The sequence below is a fragment of the Dendroctonus ponderosae genome, unplaced genomic scaffold (genome assembly GCF_020466585.1).
Source record: "Dendroctonus ponderosae isolate FM_Combo_2020 unplaced genomic scaffold, Dpon_F_20191213v2 Dpon_F_20191213_6, whole genome shotgun sequence".
In the NCBI taxonomy this organism is placed as follows: domain Eukaryota; kingdom Metazoa; phylum Arthropoda; class Insecta; order Coleoptera; family Curculionidae; genus Dendroctonus; species Dendroctonus ponderosae.
Window position 1 is genome coordinate 7786887 of NW_026018814.1, and position 27642 is coordinate 7814528.

General features: G+C 35.8%; 1 protein-coding gene across 7 annotated transcripts; it reads right to left on the reverse strand.

Moving 5' to 3' along the window:
- Positions 1–122: 122 nt before the first annotated feature.
- Positions 123–27575, reverse strand: LOC109532746 (myb-related protein B). 7 transcript variants are annotated; one of them, XR_007281850.1, is made up of 13 exons: positions 27389–27574; positions 13067–13205; positions 12858–13007; positions 8979–9207; positions 8692–8885; positions 8330–8633; positions 5980–6389; positions 4697–4990; positions 4113–4283; positions 1892–3951; positions 1397–1495; positions 963–1094; positions 123–899 (listed from the first exon to the last, which is right to left on the reverse strand). XR_007281850.1 is itself a non-coding variant. In XM_048667813.1 (13 exons), exons 1-12 carry the CDS (start codon positions 27424–27426, stop codon positions 975–977), a joined length of 2259 nt encoding a protein of 752 aa, XP_048523770.1. In that variant the 5' UTR covers positions 27427–27575; the 3' UTR covers positions 123–899; positions 963–974. The 7 variants fall into 7 exon arrangements, 6 of the variants coding, with proteins under 6 accessions (XP_048523770.1, XP_048523771.1, XP_019753340.2 ...); XM_048667813.1 differs by having other exon boundaries at positions 3841–3951; positions 27389–27575; XM_048667814.1 differs by having other exon boundaries at positions 123–853; positions 944–1094; positions 3841–3951; positions 27389–27575.
- Between the last annotated feature and the right edge of the window lie 67 nt (positions 27576–27642).

A 27642-nucleotide genomic window follows, 5' to 3' on the forward strand; every position in this document is an offset into this window, starting at 1 on the left:
ATATATATTTTATTTATATACTGTACATTTTGTTCAGCATTAATATTTTATAATGTAATAATAAATAAATGTTTAATGGTACAGCACACTCGTTCTGGGTTTTCTGCCAAGCGTTTCCATAATTGTGTATTTAAAAACCATTTTATTGACTACACCACATAGTTAAACAATTTCACATAAAACTCATCGAAGACTATGAAATACTCTAAATCATATTACATAATACAAATTACATGTAACTATGAGGTGCTTTTAACAATTTCCCTGACTTCTAAAATCGACATTTTAAAGCTAAAATAAAAATCACTACTTGAACATGTTAAGTAGTAACAATCTCTGAACTAGTTGCTGAAATGCTGTTAAAGCATTGATTTCATTTGAGCATGTACAAAAGGCAAAGTTAGTTTCGAAGAGCGAAAAAAAATATGTATTCGTTTGTTGGCCCACGAGAACAGTTTTTCAACAATTTATTCACAGATTGGTACTTTGTTTTTAAAATTGCCATTTTTATCCTAGTATATGAAAGTGAAAATGTACAATTTGGTTGAAAATATTAACGGTTCAAAATATATGTAAAAATAAAATAAACATTTAAAACAAACATAAGGTAAATATTCCATATTGTAATTTGTACAATTTAATGAGCTAATTTTTTTTTAATACATATGTCCAAAGAATCTTAGAAAAACGTAAATTAATCTACAAATATAAGAAAATAAGCAATAAAATTATCTTAGTCGACAATCGAGTAAGCCTGCATTATAGTACAGTGATTTAAAGCCTCAACTCGTAAATTATGGTTGAGTAATACTGCAACTATTCAATTAAAACTAAATTTAAACCCCCATTAGAGCTAAAAATAAAACACACTAACATTTCTCTTTATCCTATGTTTCACACTACAAAAAGGGAATTGCAGTTTGTTATACATGTCTACACTTACCTAAAGTTGGAATTCTTACTATAATTGCCATCTAAAAATGAAGTGAGCGCGGCTTTAAGCCGTTGTTCTTCAGAAACCTGTGAGCCTTCTCAGTGAGGTCTAGTTGGTTCTGGGTTTTACCGCATGCTATTACAGCCCAGAATGAATCGATCTAAGGAAAAACAGAAATTATTTCTGTAAATTCAAAAATTCAATAACTATATAGTTATTGGGCAAACGCAACATAGAAATAAACACATAAAACAACGAAAGCACCATGGCAAGCAGCAATTTCTAATTTCCCAATAATCTAAAAATGTGTTGTATCAATTCATCAAAATTGGTTCGAGAGATTATTTCACTAGGGATTTGTTAGGAGTTTTTTCCATTTTAAACTGTCTGCCATTTTCAATTCATTCATCCAAGTGAGAACCAGAGGGGCGTAGGTGATTCTAAAGAGAAAATGCGTCTCACCTTAGGAGTGTTCGGCATGGTCTCTTCGAAAGTGATCCGCTTGGCTGCAGTTGAGCGCTGCCCCGGAGTACACGACGTACTACCCAGCTTGGAAGCAAGCTAAGGTATAAGGATAATACAGAACCACATAGAACACAAGGTAAGGAAACATGTACGAGGTTTAAACATTTAGAGCTTTTTTATCAATTTTAAAAGAGCCATTATTGCACATTTTACTGGCCCTTACACACGTTTACAAAGGATTTGCAACATTTGATATGGATTTTTCTGGTTAAGAGAAATTTGATGCGATAAAAACATGAGTGTAATGAGTGAAGCAGTATGAAGTTTCTTTTAAGTTTCGAGTAAAATTGTTCTAAATGTGTGTATTCTTTGCACCAAAACAAAAAGTAATTGTAAACTGAAACGCGTGAGCAGTAACCCGGTTAGTAACTAAAATAAAATCAAGCAAAGGTCAAAGCATACAAATAAAAACAAAAAGTTAATTTCAAATACCTTTATTTTGCCTTTTTATACACATTACAAGACAAATTTACAAGGTAAGTCATACAGATTAAAGATCTAGCTTGAACCACTAAATTTCCTGGTTAAACAACATTCGCCTTGCAAATAAGTTATTAATAGGAGCAAACAAGCTAAATAAAGGAAGCGTTAAAATTTAGTGATCCAAACACTACTAAACTTAGCTGTCTAAATATATCATTTGCATGCAATGAGAGATAATCGTTCAGATTCCTTTCAATGTTATGCACTGCTTTGTTAGTGGTAATAAAAGTTCAGTCATCCATGTTACTTTTTTAGTAACATTAAACATGCAACTTACGCGAAAGACACAAAATAAAGGTATTTTTCTCATACTTATAATACAAAAATTTCGAAAAATTCACACATTTAATCGAACAAAAAAAAACAAAGCGAATTCCGTTAAACGACCGTCTTTGTTCAAGTCACATTGACCTAAAACTAACACGAAACGAAAATAACGGGAAAAAAGACTAAAAGTAAACAAAGTGCAACAATTATACAAAAATATTTAAAACATAAATACACGTTTATTTTATAAAATTTGTGCCGCAAATATGTACAAATGGAGTAAACGTAGTATAACAATAATTAAGTTTGGCGGTCGCTTTTTTTATAAGTGGTAACGTATGTAAAGCAGTTTTTAAGTGATATTCTAGGATTTATTTAAATTTGGAAATAACAAAACCAGCTGTAGGTGTTACGGGTATCTAAGGTAGTTCCAGTTCCATAAATTTCAGTTAATTCGCCACTTTCATAATAAATAATATTCTCCATTATCATAATCGAAAGGTTCCTCAAGTTCTGTACGAATCGTACAGATTGACACAATTTTTAAAATTGTATTTAACACAAAATGTACATACTTTTAAGCTCAAAACGACTTAGTATTTTGTAATGTAATTAATTGATTTAAAACACTCTGTGCATGTTTAATGAGTTTTTCTTTATTGTATCAACAATATATGTATAAGTGTTTTTGGAGATTTTTCGAATTGTTGGGAAAAAAATGTACTTCAAAGTCAAACAAACAACAGAATAAAGTTTAAATATAAAAAGCCTACTGTGTGTATTGAAGAAACCGGAACATGAAACCATTAGAGATCCAATCAGCTCTTAAATTATTAACGCAATAATAATAAATAATTCAATAAATAATAGATAAGATTTTTCTGATAAAACAACATTAAAGTATTTCGCTTTGGCACCATATAAAACTCGATAGAATATATTATGTACAAGCAAGCATAAACCGACTTAGTCTATATCATTTCATTCGGAATACCCTAGAATATTTTATGTACACATACCGCCCTATCTTAACAACACAAATAACAAAATAATAAAAATTAAACATAAATTACTGGTTGGATAAAGCGTACAAGATTATGCGAAGAACAAAAGTGGTTGTCTTCAAACGACTATGCGAAGAACTTTTTGTGGGGTCATTTGCCTCAGCAACTTTAAGTAGAAAAAAATAAGTACGCGTCGTTTGACAACTTTTTGGTTTGTAAGAAATAGACAAACGATTAAGATAAATGAAGGAGATTCTTCATTGTGAGATACACAATATATTAGAGCTGTTTGTGCAACAAAATAAAAAATTCGAAATGGCTTTGGTTGTTCCTTGCTTACCAATACTAAGCATCGACTAGATTGTGCATTAAATAAATGCCATACATGAAGCATGATATTTGGCCACCATTTGCTTGGTTTTAATGTGGAAATGTTAGTGTTAAAATAATAAAAAAAAACCACAACCGAATTGAGAAATGGCATATTAATCACGCCAACATAAAGTGATCTGTTAGGAGAGTTGAAGGGTTTGTGATTGTGTGTCCAGGTACGTGTGTTTGTCGTTGAATATTGTCAAATGTTAATTAAGAAGAAAAAAAGTCCGCGTAAGGAAACCAGTCATGTACCTTTGATTCTCCAGGCGCTGAATATTCCAAAGCCGACACTCCTAATGAATCTTTCATTATCGAAGGCGGAGTTGTGAATAGCATGGCCGTGTCATCGCCTAGACTTTTACTCTGAAACGAAATGATTCTTGTAAGAATAGAAGCAACAGTACTCGACTAGAGCTGGGGCTCAGTAGACCTTAGTTTTTAAATACCGTGCCATCATTTTAGAAATTAACGTTTTGATGTTTTTGGAATTGTTTTATGCTGGCAATTATTCTACTTTCACTCACCGGGGTTTCAACAGCAAAAGACATGTCCGAAGAAACGCAAGATGACATAGAAGTAGAAGCCCAAGACGGTGCTAAAGCTTTTCTGACTCTCTTATTCGGTAAAACGTTCTCTTTTCCATCAGCCAAACTTCCGGCTTTTCTTTTACTTATTGTGTTGTAACCACTGTCGTTCTGAAATAAATAAGCTACTCTTACTCACCATATTCGGACAGTTTAGCAACAAAAGTCAGATAGTTCAGAACGCGAAAAGAAACATAATATGAAAGGCGACAATGTGACAATGGAGACGACGAAAAGACCAAATATGGCAGAATAAAGAAGAAAAAAAGAGAAAACTGATCTGTGATTGCCCCGGCTTTAGCGTACTTTATCGTGTTCCAGGCTTCAGTACAAACCTTATAGGCAACAACTGCTGTTTAAAAATCTCATAGTATGCCTGTTTCTGCGTTTCTTTATAAATATATCTAGACAGTGAAACTGTTGGGTTCTGTTAAATCAATACGGTTTTCTTTTACTTTACTGTCACTATTGCATCAAAGCTTTGTTCTTAAACCTGGGACACTCGGTAAGAAAAATCCGCTTACCGTTGTTGATGTGATGGTACTGGTGTCAGTCTCGTATTGCGAAGCATCCTGATCCTTCTTCATAATCTCCGTTATGTCGTCGAATCGTGAAGAGGGCGTGTGAGGCATATTAACAATCGGTCCCGACTTCTTCTCCAAATCGGCCAGTGCCTTTTTGAACGGTGTAGGAGTACGCGGAGTGTCTCCATTACGAAACAGTCTCTTGTTGGGAGTTTGCACCTCTGAGTTGGACACTGTGGCTTCGGGTCGAACTTGTGGTCCTCTTGGCGTATTCAACGGACTATATTCCTTAGTCTGAAAGGATTTGGAGATGAATATTTAAACATTTATTAGTTAAAACAACAGAAAAGAAGATATAACCGTAAAAGTAGTATAAAGATGATTAATCAGCAAGGGATTTAAGAGGACTGGAATACCGCTTCTGAAGAGCTCAGGAAAGCAACGTGGCAAAGAAGTCAGTATTTTGGCCAGAGTGGCTTTTGACCTTTGTTTTCAAAAAAACGTGCAAAATCGCGAATAATAACTGCCATAATGCCGCAAATTATTTCGATTTGTTTAAGAAATCGTTAAGCAAAGTGAAAAACTTGAAAACTCCTTAAAAACCTCAATTCTGTAGGTTCCTGAAATGAACAAAGTGCGTATCTTTCTGGACTAATTTCGATGAGCCCAGTTATTCAAAGATCAAATCGTCGCCCTAAAGAAAAACATCTTAATTGCCCATAGGATTCTTGCTTTTATAAAATAAGACTGTAAATAATCCGGTGTCATTGGTGCCTAAATGATTTTTGCTGAATGCAAGGAATAACAAGAAGGATGATTCACTCGTCCGAAAAATTTGTTCCAAAGCAGGAAGCAGCCATTACAGACCTAAAAAAGCAGGAAAGATATTCTTATCTGAAACTTTAGATGTGAACAAAACGCATACCCTGTACAAATCAATGCATTCATTTCCTTTTATACATTTAATATTCATAGATTATCCTGAAGAAGAAATTATTTTCTGAAGAAATGGCGAAAAAGGGAGCCAATGAGGTCTGCTCATTTTTTAAAGGATCATGTTTCCAGAAAAGTTCGAAACATGATTCTTTGCGGTTCCTGTAGTGGGCAGAACAAAAATTTCACATTTCGATATCTATACCATGTAGTTTAGTAGGACAGAGCAATATTTTATACCGTGAAAATGGTATTTCCTCTTAGGAGACACGGAGTGCGACAAAAATATGGGTCTAATCAAATGCAAAACCAGAACTAAAAAATAAGGAGTAAATCAACATCCCACTTACGTGCTTTGGTGTATCGTGCTTCGATCCAGTCGATCCCGGCTTCTTAACGGGAGTGGAAGACAGGGCAACATCAAAAGAAATATGAGCGACTCCTGGACTATTCAAAAACTGGGAAGGACTGAACGGCAACTGCTTGATCGGAGACATGCCGTTGCCCCTCAGCGGACTGAAGATTGTCGGTTTACCACCGCCAAAGATCACAGTGAAATCGTCCGACCGTTCTTGACTAGGCCCAGGATTACTGATGTAAACATCAGCATTGTTTTCCTGTCTTGGTTCTTCGCTATCGCGTCTCCTTCTCGAGCGGGCGCCTCTTCTCAGGATGGGGGGAGTGGCTGTTCGCACTGGCATCGACGGCAGATGCGAAACAGCAGCTTCTGAGGATCCCTGGTAATTGTGATTGTCACTTACTGGAAAAAAATGGATTATTTCGTTTTATTGGAGCTTGACGACGTTGAGCGACAAGTTGAGTCGTTTTTTTTTGACTTTTTATTGCAATGAACTGAAAGGTAAGTCACTGCAAAAAGCTGTTTTGAAAAATTTTGTGATATGATAAATGGATCGCCCCGTTAGTTTTAATATTTTGAAAGTTTTTTTAAACCAGTTTGTCGGAATTCTTCCGAGTTTCGTTGCAATAAATAAACCACAGGGTTTTACCAGACCAGATCACACTTACAGTTTTGCAATGAAACACCCTGTGTATTAATTATTACAGATTCAGCTTTTCCGGCAAATTATGAGCAGATGATTTCATATGAAATCTCGCTCTATCTAAGTTCAACCGGTTCCGAGCTAGAAACAATTAAAAATCGACTCTACTGCAATTAAATCAGTCTAAAAATTAAATTAATTAAAGAAAAAAATCAAGACTAAAATCCTGATATTATTGAATTAGATGTTCAACATGTTCCCCATTTTCTGCAGTACATAGATCGTTTTTGTTCCTCTATTGCAGCTAAACCAATTTCTTGGTTTCTTCCATTTAATATTTCGACTTTGATTTTTCCACCGTCGGTTGTTTCTCATAATTTAATTGACATTTAAAAAACACTCGAAGAAACATGTCCAAAATAATTTTCAAATATGTCCGATAGACCGATATCAAAGACAGCAAATTCTAGAAATAAATTCATGTCGATTTGACCTAAATCGTCTTCCAATTAATTCAAAAATGCTGAAAGCTCTTTGATGCGTTTTCTACAATGTTGTTGTGCAACGTGTTTCCTCATAAGTTGGCAGCTTTTGCACAATTCGAATGACTTCTGTTTCCTTGCTAATTAATTAGATATCAAGCGCTTCATAATTTTTAACCGACCGACATTGTTACATTCTTCAGCTCGATCGTCTTTTTGACCTGTTTTCTTCCGAATTGCATTCATCAGAAATCTCACGAAAAAAGGAAGCTTTTTCATTTTTTCCCTGCCGTAGGATCAAATCCACAGCAAATTTTATTTAAAATCCATCTGGGAGTTTTCCCGATATTTCTAAAACTTTAATTCGTTTAGTTAATGAAAAAAGTGCTGGAATGCCTGAAACTGTCTCAAAAAAAGTATGAATGGCTACAAGATTTTACAAAGAGGACAAAAACTCAAGAGGATTGCTTTAACCGGAAAAAATCAGTGGATTCCAGCCACCAAATGACAAATTTTTGTATAAAAATAAAAAATATATTTTTTTTTGAAAAACTTTCGCTATCAATAGCAGAGGAGCCAGGCAATGTCTTAGTAAAATGTAGGTCAGACTGTCTTCTTTTGATTCAAAGAATATCGCAGTACTCTTTTGATCATGGGACACCTTGTAAACATAAATCTTTGACAGTAGGTTTTTCTTCGAAATTCTTTAATTTCTGGAATTACCATTTAACTTTTGCACCGGAACAACTTTCTACGGGAAATATTTATACTTTTTTAGAGTAGAGTGTATTTTTTGGACTGATTTAGTGCTTGTTTTGCACCTCTTAGAGAACCTTCGGATTTCTTAAAATAATATTCACCACGTTTATACTAAAAAAAATAGTGGGCTGTTTTGTAAAGGATGACCACGGCTATGCGCATCACAACTGAAGTCATTCGCTTAGTATAAACTGTCTCCAAAATGTAAAAATGTTAAAATATAAATATTTATTTCTTCATCTTCATTAGCAAATGTTGTTGCCATTTTTCTTCTAGTTTTGACTATAATTTAAAAAATTATCTAGGGGGCACTAATGTAGAAACAACCTGTACCGATTTGAATGTAAAATCATGTTTCCTTTTTAAACAGAGGGGTCACAGTTGATTCTATTTTTTATGAAATGAAGTTTACGGACACCTTGTATCAGAAGGCCGAACTTTACCAAAACTCTACTTACTTAATCGAATAATGTGCCTGCCATCAGTCTTGAGAGGACTAACATTCGGCGAATTAAAGTAACGGATGTTGTAGTCTTCGATGGGGTCCTCATTCAGTGGCGTCAGTTTAACTGGCGACGGTTCTCTAGGATAGCTTCTGGCGTAGCTGTGCGTCTCAGCAATGCTGAGCTGCGATATACAGGGTGATGGATTGAGGCGCTCGAATCCAGTTGCTGTTCGGGAATCTGAAGAGGGAGTCAGACCGCCAGTGGAAAATGCGGCACTTGATTGGTTGCTGCCTTGGTCGCACACTTCCACCCAGTCCTGAGAATTTTCAGCTTTATTAACAGTTCACTAAGTGAATGGGCTTGCAGGATTTTACCGATTGTCTACTGTCGTGACTGGCCGACTCTGTTGACCGGACATGTGCAGGGAGTAGTAAATTGCCAACTTTGCAAATCTCTAATTGTCGCTGGCCCTTTTTGGGACGGCCCTTCTTTGAATCGCCCTCCACGTTTTCGTAGCGTCGACGCATCGTCGAATTCCAGTGGTTTTTAATGGCATTATCGGTCCTTCCTGCACGAAAAAAAAACCACAGGATTTGAATCGGTTATTTTTGCGGCAGAAGGCAACTGGAAACAGGATTGTTATTCAATCAATAGAACAAACCTGGCAATAATTTGGCAATTCGGGCCCACTGATTGCCGAGCATTTGATGCGCTTGATAGATGATTTCGTCCTCCTCATCGGTCCAGGCGGATTTTTTGATTCTCGGATTCAAGTGATTGTGCCAGCGCTCCCGGCACTGTTTCCCTATTCTGCCTTTGAGATGTCGAGCGATCAGCGTCCATTTTTTCGCCCCGTATTTGTTCACCAGCTCAACGACTTTCTCATCTTCCTAAAACAACCAAAGAAAATCTTCATTCACAACTTGTCGCATAACAGACTTAAATATGGACATAACAAACATTGACCCTGGCCTTGGCATTGTCGGTTAATAACAATGCGAAATGATGAAAATCAAATTTACGACCATTCCGGTGTAATGATTAGCTTGCCCGACGATTTCCCGCCATTTCGTTCTAAGGCCATTTATGAGACGGTCTTCTGAGAATGCAAATTATTGCTTGCTAATCAAACAGGATTAACTCGCGAAGGTAAATGCTATCTAATAAATAATGCAGAAATGTTTTATTATTTAATCGCGCTTGTCGGGCCTGCCAGCATATTTGACTTTGTTTATTGAACTACAACTAGAGGAAGCGTTTATTGGTTTTCCGTAATTAAATCGTTCAGAAGCGTTGGGATTAAGCAAATAAAACTAGAAAGTCTTAAATGTTAGCTCAGTTGTAAGAGAAATGAATTGATAGACTGTGTAAATAATACACTGTTGGACTGAAGAAGTTGGGTTCGTTCGTTATATTTTAGTTTCAGGAATGTTTCCTTTCGAGGGGTGATTTAGGATCACAGAGCAGTAAACGAAAAATTTGTCTATTGAATTTTCGAAGATTCAGGTTCAACTTTGATTCCATTCTCTATCTATTTTCAAACCTGCAACTGCTAAAGAATCTTTTACAAAATGGCAAAAATTGCTTCAAAATACTGTTTCAAAAATGTACGTTTGTATGTAAAAAATGGAACGGTAAGAAATAAAACCATACATTTTCTCGCCACAATTGTTCTTGTTGTAGCTAAAAGATGCCTGTATTTCTTTCGGTTAATTGGTAGATAGCCACAGAAAAAAACACGATTTTACTATTACTGTTTACTTGAAATTTACAAGTTATTTCTTTGAAAGAGACCGGTAACTAATATAATTAGTAAGGCGCTAAAATAATACTTTCTTTAACCAGAGACACTAACAAAGTTGATCATGAATAGTAAAATATTGTTATTTGCAGACAGAAAAGATCTCAACTGCGTAAAAAACGACCAGGAAAAATCCTGCTTTCAAACGGCAATTTTTTTGAACAAACCCAATTAGCCGTAATTAAATTCATAATATGGGGGAAGGGACTAGTAAAGAAAATTTGCCACGATTTTTATTTAAGCATATATTTAATTTTAAATATAAGCTAAGAATATTAGACTAGATAATCGGTCAATAGAGAGCGACAGAAAAAAAACAGTGTTATTCTTTTTTCTCACACTTTTCTACCGCTAGCTATTGACCGATTAACCCAAACATCTTTCAGCAATGTTCTTGTTGTTCAATGTTTAAAAACCACCCTGTATGTCGCAACAATAGCGTAAAGTAAGTTTATCCTTAACCGCTATCATTTGTTTCAAAATTCTGTGCATATTTTAAAAATGTTCAGAATTCGCAGCACAGAAAAAAATCACTTGCTATAATGGAATTTCACTTACTTTTTATTATTTAAGATATGAACGAAAATTAGATAGTTTTTCAGTTATTTAACGATTAAAATTCGCATTTTTATGGTGTTGATCAATCGAAAATTTCTCTGTCGTTGCAAAGATTTGAAAATTGTCTGAAGAAAGTATTAATTACTACTATACTGTTTGGTTTGCAAAATATTTGTCTTTGCAACTAGCGCACTGAGCATTTTCAAGCTCAACGATTTCACTTTTTAAACGTTAAATTATTCAGGATAAGAGTAAGATAAAGTTATTTATTGAGAATAAGAAATACTTTCATTCTGGCTTTAAACCTTCTATCTGTAATAATTTACGAGAAAATACGATTTTTCTAAATGGCTGTTTTATTTGATAGGTTGCTACAACATTGTATCCCGATAATCTTGACAAACAATTGCTTAGTGAAAAAAAAAAGAACACTTAACAATAATAATATAAAACTAATTTAACAATAATTAAAGAAAAGAATGCTTAAAAAACGGAACGAAAAAACGAACATTGAAATAATTTTTTTAACGTACCCCGAAAACTTAGGCCTTGCGGGGCCTGTAGGGACTTTTTATTTTTAAAATAACTGAGCGATCGTCCTGTGAAATATAGGACTTACGCAAAACCCCCGGTATATTGATAGTGGAATATTCCCACCGAATTCGAGACATAATGAGTAAAACCCCATCAGACCGGAAACACGAAAATATCGTCAAGCTTGTGTAAATTCGGGTCCCAATTTAAATTGGATCAAAAAAATTGACCATCTGGAATTGGGAAGACAAGTGGTGAATACAGTATGCCACCGGTGAATAACAATTGTGGGAAGAGTAGTTGATGTGCAAAAGCGGCACTCATGTGTGAATGCCGAAGAAAAACCAGCATGAATTAATCGAGTAAATAGTCTATAAATACCGATCTATCTAGATGGAGTACGGTGCTTCAATAGTGCAACGTATTTTTTATGTTTTAAAAAATTTCCATATCAATCATAGACCAGTGTTAACGTCCACATAGTAAGGACATCAGGGATATTTGCGGATGTTGTATTCATCGACTGAACAATCCGGTTAAGAACGATGTCGTCAACGATTCTCAACTATGATTGTCGGTATAGAATATTTAATATAACTGCCATTCGATTTGATAGTGGCATTTTAGAAAGAACCGCTATCGGCAGACATTTCCGTCGAACAAACACCGATATTATTTAGTCTAATTTGCTTTGCCATTATGTGCATAATAATATCAGCATTGCATAATAATTCGGTTTGATAAGTTCAATACGTTTCGATTGTACATGCTTGGTTGATGTCCATTTAATTGAGCCAAGGGAACGGCGTTTTTAGGTTGTGGGAACCGGTTGCAAAATACCATCCCCGCAATGGGTTTGGTAGGTACAATCCTTTGTCTTACCTCCTCGCATTATTTCCACGCTTCAAAGCTCGATTTAAGCTGACGACTTAGGGGGACGAAACGAAACAGTGGTCAGCGTCCAAGAGCTTTTACATGCAAATTATCTTGAACTTTCAATTAATTAATTAATTAAATTTAGCCTTTTTGAGCTAAAGGCTAAGGTAGATGATCTAGATTCTATTCCAAACACATCAGTGATAACAAACCGGTCAAAGATCAATGGAAACCTGATAAGAACCGTACTCTTGCAAGCCAGACATGAGAAATAAGGATTATTCACAAATTACTTTTGCATAGCAAATATATAGGAAACATCTGTATCTGCATCTTCAATCAAAAACAGGCATTTTTTGGCTAATATCCCGGGCAAAAAAGGGAACTAAATCCAAACAGTACCAGACAGTAACCATTGTGCTAATAAATGGGTGCAATTCGCTGCCAAAACAGGTGGCGTCTCCACTTTTAATCCCAAAAATGCGGCAATCCTCACACGTGAAGAACCTTTACACTTGATTTGGGACGTACCATTGGTGCCTGCCCATGCGTGTGGGCGGCAAAAGACTACAGATCAAGGCCGCATAAGCCACGCTTCTTGTGCGTTTCAATCGGATTCCATCGAAGCCCAGTATTATCATTAAAAAGACTGATTTGATGAGCAAATAATGATCTTGTAATGGGCCGGGATTGAATAATCGACAACGGCCAATAAGTTTGCAATGGTATGAAGACGCAGGCTAGGAGTGGTTGGATGCACGCTTGAATTACCTCTTTGGTCCACGGTCCTTTTATAAGTTCCGGATTCACGACCTTTGTCCAGCGCTGCTGGCACTGGACGTCCGATCTGTCCGGAAAATGTTCCGCAATCATGCTCCATTTTTCGTTATACTCTTCAACGTAAAGCTTCAATTTTATGTCCTGAAAGAAACATTTTATTTAAATAGTTAGGCCAGATTTCCAAAGCCAAATAATTCTACCTCTTCTTTGCTCCATCGGCCCTTGTTAATGAACTTCTTCGATTTATTGTGTTGCTGATACTCTTCCTCCGCACCTGCCGAGTCATCAGACTCTTCATTTCCACTGTTTTCATTTTCTGAGTCGATTTCTAATTTACATCTGCAATAGACAAAAAATGATTGGTTATTGTTACGTTGGACAAATAGTAAAACATACTGTAAATGTTGCAGGACAAGAAAAAACGTATAAATCACAACGTTTGCTGCCAATAAATACAAAAACGTAATGGTTGAATCACTAACATCAGCACTCAATAAAACGCAAAGCTCTAAACCACAACATGTTTTTGCTCACGGGTTTGTTTCCTACATTGTAACTTTACCTTGCTTTCGTTCGATCGTTTTCAATCCCAACAGAGTGAAGCTTTCATGCAATTTGCGCAGTTGCTTGAAGCCGGCGAGTTTTGCTAACTTTCAGGCCAACGTGGAAAAGAATTTCTTCCTGCCGTTTTGCAAGCACGAGTGGCTTAAATCTTCAGAGGTGGTTTCGACAGGAAGGAATTAGTTTCCAAGACAAGCCCGAAAAACTCACCAGTTCCAACTGATTTTGGTAGTTATCAGCAATTTTTAAATCCTCAAAACTCTTCATCCACACAATGGGTAGCAAAAAATATCTTCGAAGTGGCTTTACAAATTGTTTTCATTTATTTCGTGTGCTCTTGATGTCTACACATCAATATGTCTTTGTGTGTGCATTCAAAATTAATAGACTGGATGTTTTGAAGGGAAATTTCAAGATTTTTTGGGTTTCTCTTTGCATCCCTTGCATATTTCAAGACATTAGGCGCAAATTTGTCAAATAGCCAACGTTGCATAATATACATTATTCAACAACCCAGGGTGATATTTTTAAAAGCTCCCCCTTCCAAATTATTTGCGGTCTTAACTACTTTCAATTCAAAATCAATTTCATGGCATTCATTTACATTGGAACAACATTCCCTTTCTTTCCTTTGCCACTATTTAATTTATTGGACTGTAACTTTAGTGCTTCCTTCACAAGCATGCTCTCTCGATTAACCGTATTTTCTCACTCTTCTAGTGTTAAGTTGAATCACACAATTTGACAAAATTTCATGCTACATCAATCTTCTTCTGTTTGGTTTATCAATATCGTTAATCTTGCTGTTTAATGCCAACCATAATTATCAAAAACTTTATTAATGGCTGTAAAGTCTAATTAAACCAACTTCTTCAATTAAAGCAACGACACGTGAGAATCATTTGGGCGCAAAGCAGCAATTAATTTCTCCTGGACTTCTTCACCTGTTTCGTCTTTAACTTAACTAAAAATGTGGCGTCCATTTGACTTCCTGCATCTACTTCCGCCCTGCTCATCTAGCTTCTTAAATTTCCTCCGGATTATTTCCCTCTTGTATTTGCGCTTTAAAACATTGAAAAATATGGAATGAAGAACCCATCATATAGCGCACATGAAAGCAAATACATAAATGGAGACTGTAATATCTAAATAAAACCTAAGATTAGGCAAACAAACGGCCAAGTGCGCACCAGAATGTGTAATTTTTTTAAACAGATATTTCCGTTTGTTTATCCTTGAACACACTGCCTCACATACCATCACAGCCAACGAGATGAGGGTTCAATGACTTATCTCAGGTACTTATCTCTTTTTACGATGATACCTTTGATTAGGCAGGAGGAACTGTGACTTTCAGATCTTCGATCTCTTCTATAAAAAGCTGAATTTGCGATATTCCATTCCCAAAAAAAACACACCTTTCAAGGGATTTCCATCCCCATTGTTCGGTCAATGTGTCCCATAGAAATTCGTACAGCTGAGCTGGCAGAACAACCACCACATTTTACAGAATTACGTGAAACTTCGATGGGCTTATAATGGACGTGGTTCCGTGGGAACGGCGACCATCAAAGGAAGTCACCCTTTACTTCGACTTTTTGAACTATGAGGTAACACGATATTTCCATTATTAGGTGCTAAAATGCAGATACGGGTCGGATGGATGCACTTAAGTGTATGCAAAACAGGGGTAAAAAAGAATAAATTTGTAAAAAATCAAAAAGTTTCAAAGTTGATCTTTATGGAAACTTCGAAGATTGTCAGGGCAGAAATAGGGCTTGCGCCAAGACATTTCTTTTAATAAATATGTATAGTCAGGTACATGCAAAAAAACGGAACCCCTATAGAATTCCCGGTTAAAAATTGTATAGCAAATCAAAGGATCGGTTTTCAAATATTATCAACCGAATACACTTGATAACGTTGAGAATCTTTCGTTTCATAGAAATCAACATGAATTCAGGTATGTAATCTATATCTGACCGATAGTACTGGTTAATTGTCTGTTATTTAAACTCAATTATAGTTAAAGGATGCCATAAACTTGATATTTGCCGAATTTCAGTGTAATTGTAATTTTTCATAATCTTCCTACTATTTATTCTGTTTTTCGTAAATTATCCACGCTTAGATAACATTTGTTATTTTTTCAACACTTTCAAGCTTTTGTTGTTTTTTTTTTGCTATTAAGTATGAGAAATTCGTTTCACTAATGTTGTGGTTTTAGGTAAGTGTGCGGTGTGCTGTTTTGTGGGAATTCAAATAGTAAAAACATGTGTTTTAGAGAAGTAAAATAACTGACAAAAAGAATTTGTTCCCAATTTTCTGAATTATTAAAAACATTTGAAAAATAAAAAATATGTCAAGTAGTATTATTATGTAAATTTGTTCCTAACTCCTTCAATCATTCGCTGCCAATACATTTTTTTCTAAGCGTTTAACACTTTGGCTGAATTAATTTTGAAATGTGCGTAATTTCTTCAACGTTTATACATAATAATATAAAGCTGAATAAGTAAGAAAATATATCAAGTGTTTTTTTTTTATTATAGAAGCAAGTTTACCTCTTGTTTTGCCTAATTTAGCTAATTTTTCAAAGTTTGTGAACACATGCTCATGAAAAATCGCCTTTCGTCAGTCCCAATAGACCACTTTGAGCATTAAACTCAGTTAACCAAATTGTTTCTACTAATAAATAAATTACATAACAGAGATAAAACACGGTTCTATCTTTGCAATATCAACCAAGCCGACCGCAAGGTTGCTGATAGTTTTCGTATGTAGTTTTTAAATGATTTTTTCCATATTTACTGCTTCTGTAATTGATTGATGAAAAAACATTAACAGTTTCCAAAGCTTATCATGCTGGCAAGTCAAACAAATGGGTTTATTGGCAAAATATCAGCCCGGATATAGCGAGGTGTATGTTTGATGAAGGGGCCGATCCGATTCTCAAAACAAGGACATTCTTTGATCGATTTCAGTGAAAATCGCACCTTCAATATTGACAAGGGATCTTAATAAATACTGATTAAAAGGCATTCTAAGGGCATCTATCAAGTTGAAATAATTGGCGACAATAAACTTAATTAATGCTGCATTTCGAATAAACATGCTATTATGGCCATATGGCGAAGCCAGACAAGCTTCTTTGCCCAGTAGGTATCTTGAGACCCCACTTGAGGCAGTACTGCCAGGCTGTTTTGTTTATGCATTTAAGCGGGAACTGATGTTATAAAGTTCACCAGCAGAGTCATAAGAACTTTCTTCAATTAGCTCATAGTAGAACATTATCTCAAAAAGTCCAATGAAACTCCCAAGGGATTTATGTCTCGCTTAATGTCCAAACAGACCAAGACAAAGGTCTGTAACCTCTCTTCGGCATCCAGCACTTAGACAGGTGCTTAACATAGGAAGCACATGTTGGAACTGTTTCTAGACCTCATTGGCGCGAAAAAAACGAAGTAAAAACAAAGAAATTGATTCTAATTATTAAACAGGCCCATTTTCCGATAAGCCAAGCGTCCATAGACTTCTCCCACGTCCACGTACAATGCCCTTTTTTAAATTAACTATACCCGCTTGGCACGTGTTCGATTCTTGACTTTTTCAACACAGCAGTTGGTAGATGGGCTATTAAGCTTTTATATCCGACTTCAGGAAACGACAAGGTGGTGAAACCAAACATGAGAGGGAGGTAAAGACTAGGAACTGTTTGAAGTTTGTTAATCAACTTTTCCCGAGCCGAATAAATCGCAAAGTTTTCCGGAAAAAATCACTTTACGACAAAGAGCAAAAAACATCTTGCTTCTTAGCCGAAACAAACAAACCGTGTAATTTTCGACATACAACTCATCTTCAATTTTAATTTACCAAACAGGTGAAGAAGCCATTTGTGAGACATGAAAAAGGGCAGGAAAACAATAAGGAGAGTTGATTGCCCCACCTAGAACATTAGGGAGGTTTTACTTCAATTATAATAGTCAAAGGTGGGCACAGCCAAAAGTCTACCGGGTGCCCTCATAGTCATAGTAAAGGACTGGGGACTATCGACTAAAAGTTTTTGGTAGTGGTCGAAGGGTCTTAGTATTCGGACACCAGGTACATAAGTACTTTAAAACAGTCAGATCAATTTACTAAATTTGCCTTTTGTGAAAAGTTTATAGCAATTAGTTAACGCACTTTTTTTAGCAAATTGCTTTCAATGTGGTGAATTTTTCGAATGTAGAGTAATTTTTTGCGCCCTTACGCGAACAAGACGCGCTTATAGAAATTAATTTTGGAAAATTTCAAATGAATCACTGTTTCGAGCGAAACCCTTCTGAAGATGCAAGCCACTCGTGCCTGCGAAACGACAGTACGAAACTGGCCAGTTTCCAAAAATAGCTTAACTCTTTGGAACTCGTTCCCAGTTTGCTGATTTCTACAGAATGTCTAAGAATAAACGCGGCGAAATTTACACTAAGATTTTTAAATGTTAATTGGGCACATTGATTTCATTCCAGTGGCTCTCCAGAGTTTAAATTCATAAAAATAAAATTTTGCTTGTCTGCGAGACGAGAAAACAGTAACAAACAAATTTCAAAACAACAATTAAGTATAAAAATCGACTGCGCTCTCCAAGGAATAATTTCTGATGTACGCATTTTTCAAAAAGAAGAAAGCCGAAGAAAATGTGCTTCAATGGAATTCTACAACAAAATCTTCGTTATAAATTTCAATTTTACAGGTGTACATAACAAGTGTAGAAATGCTTAGATATAATTCTGATAAAAAAAATTATCAGAAACGGGAAAAAGTAACCAAAATTTATTTCCGCTTAGAACAGTTAAAAATCGGCAATTTCCGTCTTGCATATTTTTGGGCATATTCTATTATAAAAATCTAAAATAAAAAAGTCTAGCTGACAAATTGCAAACGAACACAAAGAAAACCAAGTAGACAAAAAACCTCAATTAAAAACACATACAAATTGCAGCCGATTTCCTTTGCCCTTAAACCCATTAGACATTGAAACAAAGACCGAAGCCGCAAAGCAACATTATAGATATTACCGATTAGCCCTCTATTAGACGTGGTCCAACCCTTGTTCCTTCCATTGTCCATGAAGGAAATGCGTGCAAACAAAGAAAGGAAGTCTTTTAAGCACAACTCCACATCGTTCATGCATATTTCCTTTACGTTAATTTATGGTTACCCTAACCGAGCAAACGATGTGTATCGAACACCCTGTATACGCATAAATTAATTCTTAGAAAATCCGAGTGGGTTTCCGGCTTGGGTATTCAAAAATATAGGTCGACGATACTCCTATCTTAATACAAAAAGGTTTTGGGGTTGAGAGAAGGGTCAATATTCTCGAAACTATTCAAAGGGGTGCGCGAGTTCTGAAGCTTTCGAATGCGAAACACTATCGCCGGATTTTATATCAAGTGGATTTGGTTCTTTCTATTGAATGGGAATAAAAATGCTGCATAAGATAGCAGTTTTCCCAATTTTTTATTTATTTCAACATTCATATGCTGCGTTAGGTAACGTTATAACCCATTGCATGTCCTTCTAATGGCACTAATGGCGCGTACACGCACCAACTACATACATAGGGGCTGAGCAGGTGTCCTCTGACTCCCCTTCAAAGGCAGATGGCCTCCCTTAGCAGCCCTTCAAATCGATAAAGCGGCCTTATCAAAATGCACTCTGGTTATCTAATTATCCACTACCACTAGACAAGAAGAACTAGTTTTTGAGAAAGCTAAATGAACAATAAATCACTGACCAAGGAAGAAAAATAATTGAAATAATGAATGTTGGTTCTGCGTCCCAAGGCATTAATATCCGGAAGAAACTTCAAATTAAGACACGGATTAAGGTTCGCGCAAAACACACAAACATTTGGCAGCTGAAAAAAGGCCCATTAAAAGGCCACTTGGCAGCTTGAAGCTCATGCGAGCTTAACTCTTATTACAAATTCCCGTCATTATAGAAGTGGGTCAGTTGAGGATACGGTATTTCGAACATGCAGTAGTCCCAGCATTATCTCGAAATTATTATAATTCCGATTAATTTTGCAATAAGTAAGCGGTAATTGGGAGTGTCTTGCAATTGATAACTTTTTGCCCTTTTAGGCCTAAATAAGTCTAAAGATTGTTCACTTATGAAAGTATTTTATCTATTTTACCGACCCTGATGTATTGTTATGCAAATGTTTTCTAGGCATACATTTCAATACTTGCATGATTGTACTGCGTACATCCATTTACGGCCACCCTTATTAAATATAGTACAATAGGTAATAATATTTGCAATTTTTTATTATCTTTATTCACCCATAAAGTTCTATTGGAAACAGGTTCAGAATTAATAATAGAACTAGTTTCTTCTTTAAATGAAGAATTGCTCCCACAAAATCACACAGTCATAAGGATTATTTAGATTTATTTTTATCGTTAATTAGCAAACAATTGTAGAAAAAATCAGAAACAAACTTCTTTTGTCAGCTATTTTAACGAAACTGTACCAACGATTGAAGAACTTGGCATCGTGCACTATTTGCAAGCAAAACATTCTTTCAACGACCTTCAATAATTCTCCTCAATAAAGAGAACCAAAAATAGAATTTTGTTTGCGTTTTTTGCGCCCTTAAACGAAAGAAACCATTCTATTTCTAATCACATACATGACTAAAAATTTATTTCGAAAAATTTCAAATGAACCAGTGTTCAAGCTTTCGAGCGAAATATCAGGAAGAAACCAGTCAGCTTCAAGAAAATGCAGTTAAATGTATAGAAGATTTTTAAAAGCAAATTAGAAAACATTGGTTTTCTCGCAAAACCGCCCTTTGTTTACTCAGGAACTAATAATAAAAACAGAATCTTGCTTGTCTGGGAGACCACAAAACAATAAGGAACAAATTTCTAAATACAAAAACTTTCAAAATCTCCTGGACTGTCTTAGGAAATCGAAGAAAAAATATTTCAAAGCAATTCTTCACGAAAAATCTTAATCAAAATGTCAATTCTCCCTGCATAGAATTCCAGTCTAGTAATTCTGAAACATGTTTCTCAGAAACGAGCAAAACTTTACACTGAGCTGTTTCTCCGCAAGCATTTTCTATGCTTTTGTTCGTTTTTTCTGCTGTTCAAGTCACACTCTGTATAGCTTAAGACTTACTGGTTTAGACTATTCCTAAATACATGGCGGTAAAGGAGAGTCAATGACGATTCTCATGAACATTTGAAGTACGGCATTTTTTTAATGGAAATTGTGAGCAGACAATGTTTATGGACATGGAGAAGAGAGCAAACTATTGAAGAAAAAATCAACAATCAAAAGCCAACTTTTTTAAAAATAGTATAAGCATGTTACAATGCATTACTAGTTTAATTTCAACAAAACTGCACAATCGATTGGAAATTTGGAACGCGGCATTTTTCCTCCACATTGAAGAACTTTGATATCGTACATTCGAAATTCTCCTTGTGAATTTATGCATTTTACATACTTTGGGTTGAACAAAATCACACAAAACATTGGGAATTGAGAACGCGAGCGTTTTTCTTTTTAGCAAAAATCCCCAAATTGTCTACAAATGAAACTGGTGGAATTTTACTGATTTCGTGGAAAATTATTATTTTCCATGACCGAAAAAGCTTAACTTTTAAGAAAAAAGTCTCTTCACAACGATGAAAATAGAAGACAAATGCCCAAATAAAGACGATTTGCTACTAATGGCGACTTTAATATAAAATCATACAGCTGCGATCCAACATGCAAATGCAAATTTCGCGTTACAATTTCTGGGGAATAATTTAAAAATCAAACCATCGCAGCAAAATGTATATCAAACAATCAGCGTCGATTGGAATTCGATACTTTTATTTTAATACATTCGCATGGAGGTTGTTCCATTCTATCCTCCCTATTAGCGTCTTGAATAAGCCAAATAACATACATTTTCCCTGTACCCATAATTTACTTATTACTACTAGCCCGCAAACCTCCTACCCCTTAATTCAATAATTAGGCAGTGGAACCCTTGAAAGTATAAAAACATTGCATTTTGCAACAAAGTAACAAAACTCCCACCCCGAAATGTTCCCATGGGGGGCAAGTTGCGAATGGCCACCACCTTCCGTTTGGAAACAAGTTCCTTTGCGTCATCATCGCAATAATTGCGCAAGATTCGGATTCAAAAAATTTCCCACGAAAATTCCCCTCGGATATTCTTCATAGAGCACAGGTAAGGCCCCGCTCTTATAGAATTTTTAATCGGCATTTTCTATGGAAATGTGCGCTTGTCTAGGGGGTTGACTACACGCTTTTTGGGGTGCCGGTTCACCCTTGTGACGACTCGTCCTGGTATTGTCACTTGTGCTATTTTATAGCCCAGATTTATTTAAGTGGAAACAATACGATTCACAATTTTTCTCATAAGCCCGTTCACTGTGTATGGTAATTTATTGCAAGGTCATTTTTAGCAGGATCATTTAAAGACTATTGAAATTTAAGCACTTTTGGGTCTCTAGTTTTCTTCAAACAAACATCGATTTTCTGGTTGAAGACCAAGAAGAACCAACAATTGGAAACAACATTTTTCTGCTATTGTCCAATTTTCATTGGTCAAATGTCTGGTCTTTTAAACAGTTTTCTGAAATTTATGCTGTAAACAATCCTTCTACCGATTCCAGTGGAAAAAACTCAATTTCAAAATATAGGCACTTTGGAAAAACGATTTTAACTAATATCCTGTACTTAATTCTTAATTTAAGGCAACATTATCTACTCAGGTAAATAAAACAATTTTGAGTTTGTGTCGTTCACGGAATCTCTGTATGTTTAAATATTTTCAGGGAGTAAGCTAAAGACTATCAATTCCATTAGCGTTTTTGTACTATTTGGCATTATAATAGTTCTTCACTTATTTACGACCTTGAGAGTATCGCCAAGATTGGCTCACCTAGTTCAACCTCTTGTCATCAGCATGCGCTGACCAAACCACCTCTGAAGATGCAAGCCACTCGTGCTTTCAAAACGTCAAGAAGAATTAAGTACATGAATATTAGTTAAAATTGCATTTTCCAATAGTTTCCTCTCAATCCATCGGGAGTTGAATAGTAACTTTACTAGAAATGCGAGTGTCTTAGAATTTAAAATGTCTCATAAATAAACGCCTGTGGGCATACTTATACATAAATAGATGGGCATACTTATACATAAATAGAATAAATATGCCGTTTTAAAGAAGATTGTTTTCGCAAACAAAATGATTAGGTACTTTTTGCTAGGAAATTGAAAAAATATGAGCTGTATGAAAGGCCGTTGAATTAATGCAGTTTGAGAACCGTGATCATAAATCTATGAAATTTCATTACAGAAAGACGATAACAATAGAGCAAGTAGCAGAACCAACATGGTACTAAACAAACCCACACCCACGCAAAACTCGAAACAGGTCTACATAGTGTTGACGACACGTAGAACCCGTAAAAGTCGCTGAGTACTTCGAATAAGTACCGATTCTTGTGACCAACATGAAAAATTTGCAGATGGATATTTTTATTGCCCCCACGCGATTTCGAGTGCATTTCCTACAAAGCAATGACCGCACATAGTTCAATGTTCAATTTGCAACAGGAGGACAGACAGCTGCCGTGCTCGCATTGTTCAAACACCCCCAAGCCGAACTCACCAAAAAGGGTGGCAGAGCGATTCGCGATAATTTTTTGGTGATTATTACAAGGTGCGACGTCCTAATGTCCTGTCGACTAGACCGCATAAACTCCCGATCTAAACCTGTCCGCTTTTCCTGTTACACCATTTGACCAGTAGCTGAAATCTTCAGAAATCAACGTGGGTGTCGAAAGTCGAAGCCCTAAGACTGAATAATCATTAAATCGGTTTGAAATTACACTCCTCGGTTAAATTTCTCGTGGCTGTCCTGGAGGTCGGCATAATAATACCCATTTTCTGACTGAAGCAGCTCATGAGTGAACAGGAAATATGCAAAATCACGACAAAAGTGGTCGAAATTCAAACCAGCAAAATCCCGAACTGGAAAAAGAGGTGTCCCAAGATACCAATCAAAGGTGAACACCCTAAAATAAGACTTCCCCCGGGTCGAACAAAAGGTGGAAAAAAAGTATCAATGAATTCCTTCAAATAACACACGGAAGGCCGTAGCGCAGACAGCACGCGTTACCATAAGCCATAAGACAGCTGCAAGAATAATTTTAATGTAAGAAAGTAGGGAGCCCCAGAACGGGACACAAAGGTCCTTGTTACCCCCCTAGACGTCTCAAAAATCGTGATACCGTCTTCTTACGAATATTGGCCATGGGCAATGTTGCCGAAATTAGGGTTTATTGTGTCATGGGTCATAGGGAACGTGCTGAATACAGTGAATAGAACAATCACGAAACACCACACAAGGATAAAGCATGACTTGATACAGTTTTGGATTCATTTCCCAAAGTATGTTTAGTCGGCAGCATCTGGCTGGTTTAACATTTGCCGCCACAAACCTCATAGACAATTTTTCAATCAAAATATCAACACTTTTTAAAACGATAAAGAATCTGATTACTTTTACGAGTTCAATTAAAACAAGGCTGCTATACTTCGAGAGCTTTTGCTACATGCGAAGAAGCAAAATATCTGCTTGGTTTGCAGCTTCAGAACGAAATACCTCTGAAGATGCAAGTCACTCGTGCTTCCAAAACGTTAGAAAGAAATATTTTTTCAGTTCTCATTCGATTAGAATTGCTGAATGTTGAATTGCATGGACTCTCAGTTAATTAATCATTCCAATGTATTTCATTCTAATTTGTGATTTATTCGAATACATATTAATTTATATTATTAATAAAACGTCTCTCGTCTTCTGTATATCCGATGTTATGTATATATATATATATATATAAGGAGACGCCATATAAGCCACTTTTGGCAGGAGAGTTCCATATTTGAGGGGAGGAATAATATAGGCGTTTTTTAATATCCAAGAGATGAAATACTAGATATGGCCCGGAGGCGAAGTAATCCGAATTACGGACTAGTGAAAATGCTAAATATAAAGAATATTAAGATAAATAATAAAAAGATAAATAGGACTTTGCTGATGTCAAAGAGAGATGTAATGCGAGACGCTTTCTAACACAAGTTTGTAGCAAACTTACTTAATTGCAAAAGAGGAAGACGACCTATATATATATATATATTCTCTTTTAAAATCGACTTTGTGCTAAAAGCATGCCTCGTCTTCCTCTTTTGCAATTAAGCAAGTTTGCTACAAACTTGTGTTAGAAAGCGTCTCGCATTACATCTCTCTTTGACATCAGCAAAGTCCTATTTATCTTTTTATTATTTATCTTAATATCCTTTATATTTAGCATTTTCACTAGTCCGTAATTCGGATTACTTCGCCTCCAGGCCATATCTAGTATTTCATCTCTTGGATATTAAGAAACGCCTATATTATTCCTCCCCTCAAATATGGAACTCTCCTGCCAAAAGTGGCTTATATGGCGTCTCCTTTCATATCAATAAAGTCCTATTTACCTTCTATATCCTTCCCTCTCGTTTACAATTCGAATTGCTTTGCCTCAAAGACATGTCTCATTTTACGTCTCTCTTGAATGTTAATTAGAACCTATTTCACTTCTTTCTCTTCTCGAATATGGAGACCAAATATTTTTTGCCAAATAGAAAATTGAATTACTAATTCGATTGTTGCCAATACTTACTTAAATGTTCACTATCTGAGTTTTATTTCTACTCATACGAGGCACAGGACCCTTAGAGCTTCAAGTATATTCTTGAACTTATACGGCATCGTTGCCACCATTAATTTAAATACAGGATTTACAGAAAATTGTTGAAATAAAATAGGTATTTCCGTAAACTTCAGCAAGTAGCATGAGAGAAAATCGATTTATTATATCTTGCTTGCGATCTTCAATCACAAAATTCGGTTGGGTAAATCCCAAATTACCCATAGATTTAATAAAAACGCAAAAACAATAACGAATTACACGACCTTGACTTGAGTTCTCCTATTACCCAACACTAATAATAATTGCTTGTTAACATAATGCCCGGCCTACCAATCCTAGTAATAAACGATTTTGTGGCCGTAAGTCCGCAAAAAACATCGCAAATAACAAACCAAACTATCTGGTTTTCTGGGCCGCCATTTCATTGGCCAGTTTAAATTCGGTGTTTATTTAAATATTTGCTTCCATTCAAGCTTTGGATGATATCATTCAAACCGAAATTCTACTGCCTGCAGCTAAAGTGTGTAAATAATATTTAAATTGTTGCTATGTTGTCGCATCCTGACCGAATAAATGATGAGTTTTTGCCATTGGTTTTAAAACGGTTGTTGGAAATAAACAAAATTAAAAAGTACAAGTTTTATATATTTTGGTACAAGAAACCGTAGTGAGGACATTGGAATCTAGAGAATGACGACCATTTGCTGAAAACTCAATAAATCCAATAATAAAATGAATTGCGCGATTTACAAAACGGATGGTTTACACAAGATTAATCACAGCTAATGCGACTAAAATTTGCTCTGCGGCTGTTTGTTAAATACAATTAAAACGATGTCTTAAATTAAATAAACTATTCTGGCAACAGTGCAACATTAATAATATGGTACTTAAGAGATAGTCAAAGTCTTAGTTTATGCAGAGCAATCACGATAAAAGGAACAACTTTTTGGGGAAACGCTCTAATTTTCCAAAATATATTTTGCATGAAGCAGCGTCAGATTTTCTCAATAATTACGATTTTTCCTTTTTCGAATTTAGTCTTCTAGGTACTATGACGTTCCTTTGTTTTTCTGCTTGGAGATTTTCCTGGCAAATAAAATGGCAAAAATATGTTATTGTACCTATTGTTTATTTGTTATAACAAAAAGTACTGATAATGTAAAATGTAAGGCGTGGCTATAAAAGCGACGAGGACTTGAAATAATCCTTATGGAAAGTTCGCGCAAAAGTTTTCCTCAATTCTAGCTAAAAACGGCCTAAAAATATATTTGAATTAATGAAGCTGAAGCAAGAACTTTAAGCCTTTTTCACTTTTGTAGCAAACAAATAGCAATCGCCAAATTTTGTCAAACTGTCGGTGAATCCCCGTTCTGGTGGAGGATAGCATGTTAACATTACTGAAGAGAAGCATCAATGTGCCGCAGACACAATAAATAAATAATACAATAAAGTAAAAAACAAATGATAGATATGGCAAACGCGCGATTTTTTCGGGCGGTGCGTCGTAGCTGCCACCGGAGACGTCATGTCGTCCTCTGTTATCTTATGGAAGTGGGAGAAAAGTCGTAGAAAACGGCATTTTCTCGAAAAGTCTACAGGAAGAAAGTTGTTTGTAATGTGACTTTCTATAAGGTGAGCAAACTGCTGCATTTGATAGACCATTACGATATTTGGTAAAATTGCAAAATCTAAAATCCGGAAAGAATGAACTATGCACTGACGAACCGCCGCTGATGTTTAATGACTTTCAGAAACAACAACTGACAACGACAGCTACTGTCTTGTTTTCCCACTAAAACTGACTACATATAGCTGATAGAAATAACCTAAATTGAACATATGTAATCACTTAGTTTACAAAATTATACACATTGCACCTAACTAATATCGTTAATTGGTAAAAGATGGCCTCGTCCAACAGCTAACGTGATTACGTCACAATTAAAAGTCTAACCTCTTAATGGTTGAGGCACGTTAAAACCGACACGCAAATAGCACGAAAACGGTTTTGCATATTTGATTCCACCTGCGAATGCCTGTAACATTTGTCCCTTGGCTGAAACAACCCCTACTGGCGTTTTATCAGGAAGCCTTAGAAACGAAAACAAAACACTAATTCCATGTCAAGTTGGATTCCATAAACTCGGCAGCGTTTTAGTGGGGTAATACCAAAGGGTGGCTACTTACAAGTCAAGATCCTGGTGCATTTGGTAATAGTCCCCCATATCCCAGCAATAGAGTAGGACTCCCACAGGAAAGTCCCACAACACACACGAAAACGCTACAGAGCCGTGTTGACACTTATTCAACGCTGAGATGCGCCTAACACCGAATTCTTCAGCATACTGAACAAAAAGTGAAAAAACGCCATCGCTTACAGAGCACTAAGTATGGATCAGAGTGGGGATTTATGGCGAATGGACGAATAGGATGCGCGACCA

What these genes read in the sequence shown, in the direction of transcription:
- LOC109532746 (XM_048667813.1), bottom strand. Translation starts at nt 27,426, where the DNA reads ATGGGGGACTATTACCAAATGCACCAGGATCTTGACTT. An exon ending in CTTTTGCTGTTGAAACCCCG is followed by an intron (nt 3,952 to 4,112) that starts GTGAGTGAAAGT and finishes ATTTCGTTTCAG; the next exon opens with AGTAAAAGTCTAGGCGATGA. An exon ending in CCATGCCGAACACTCCTAAG is followed by an intron (nt 1,095 to 1,396) that starts GTGAGACGCATT and finishes GTTTTTCCTTAG; the next exon opens with ATCGATTCATTCTGGGCTGT.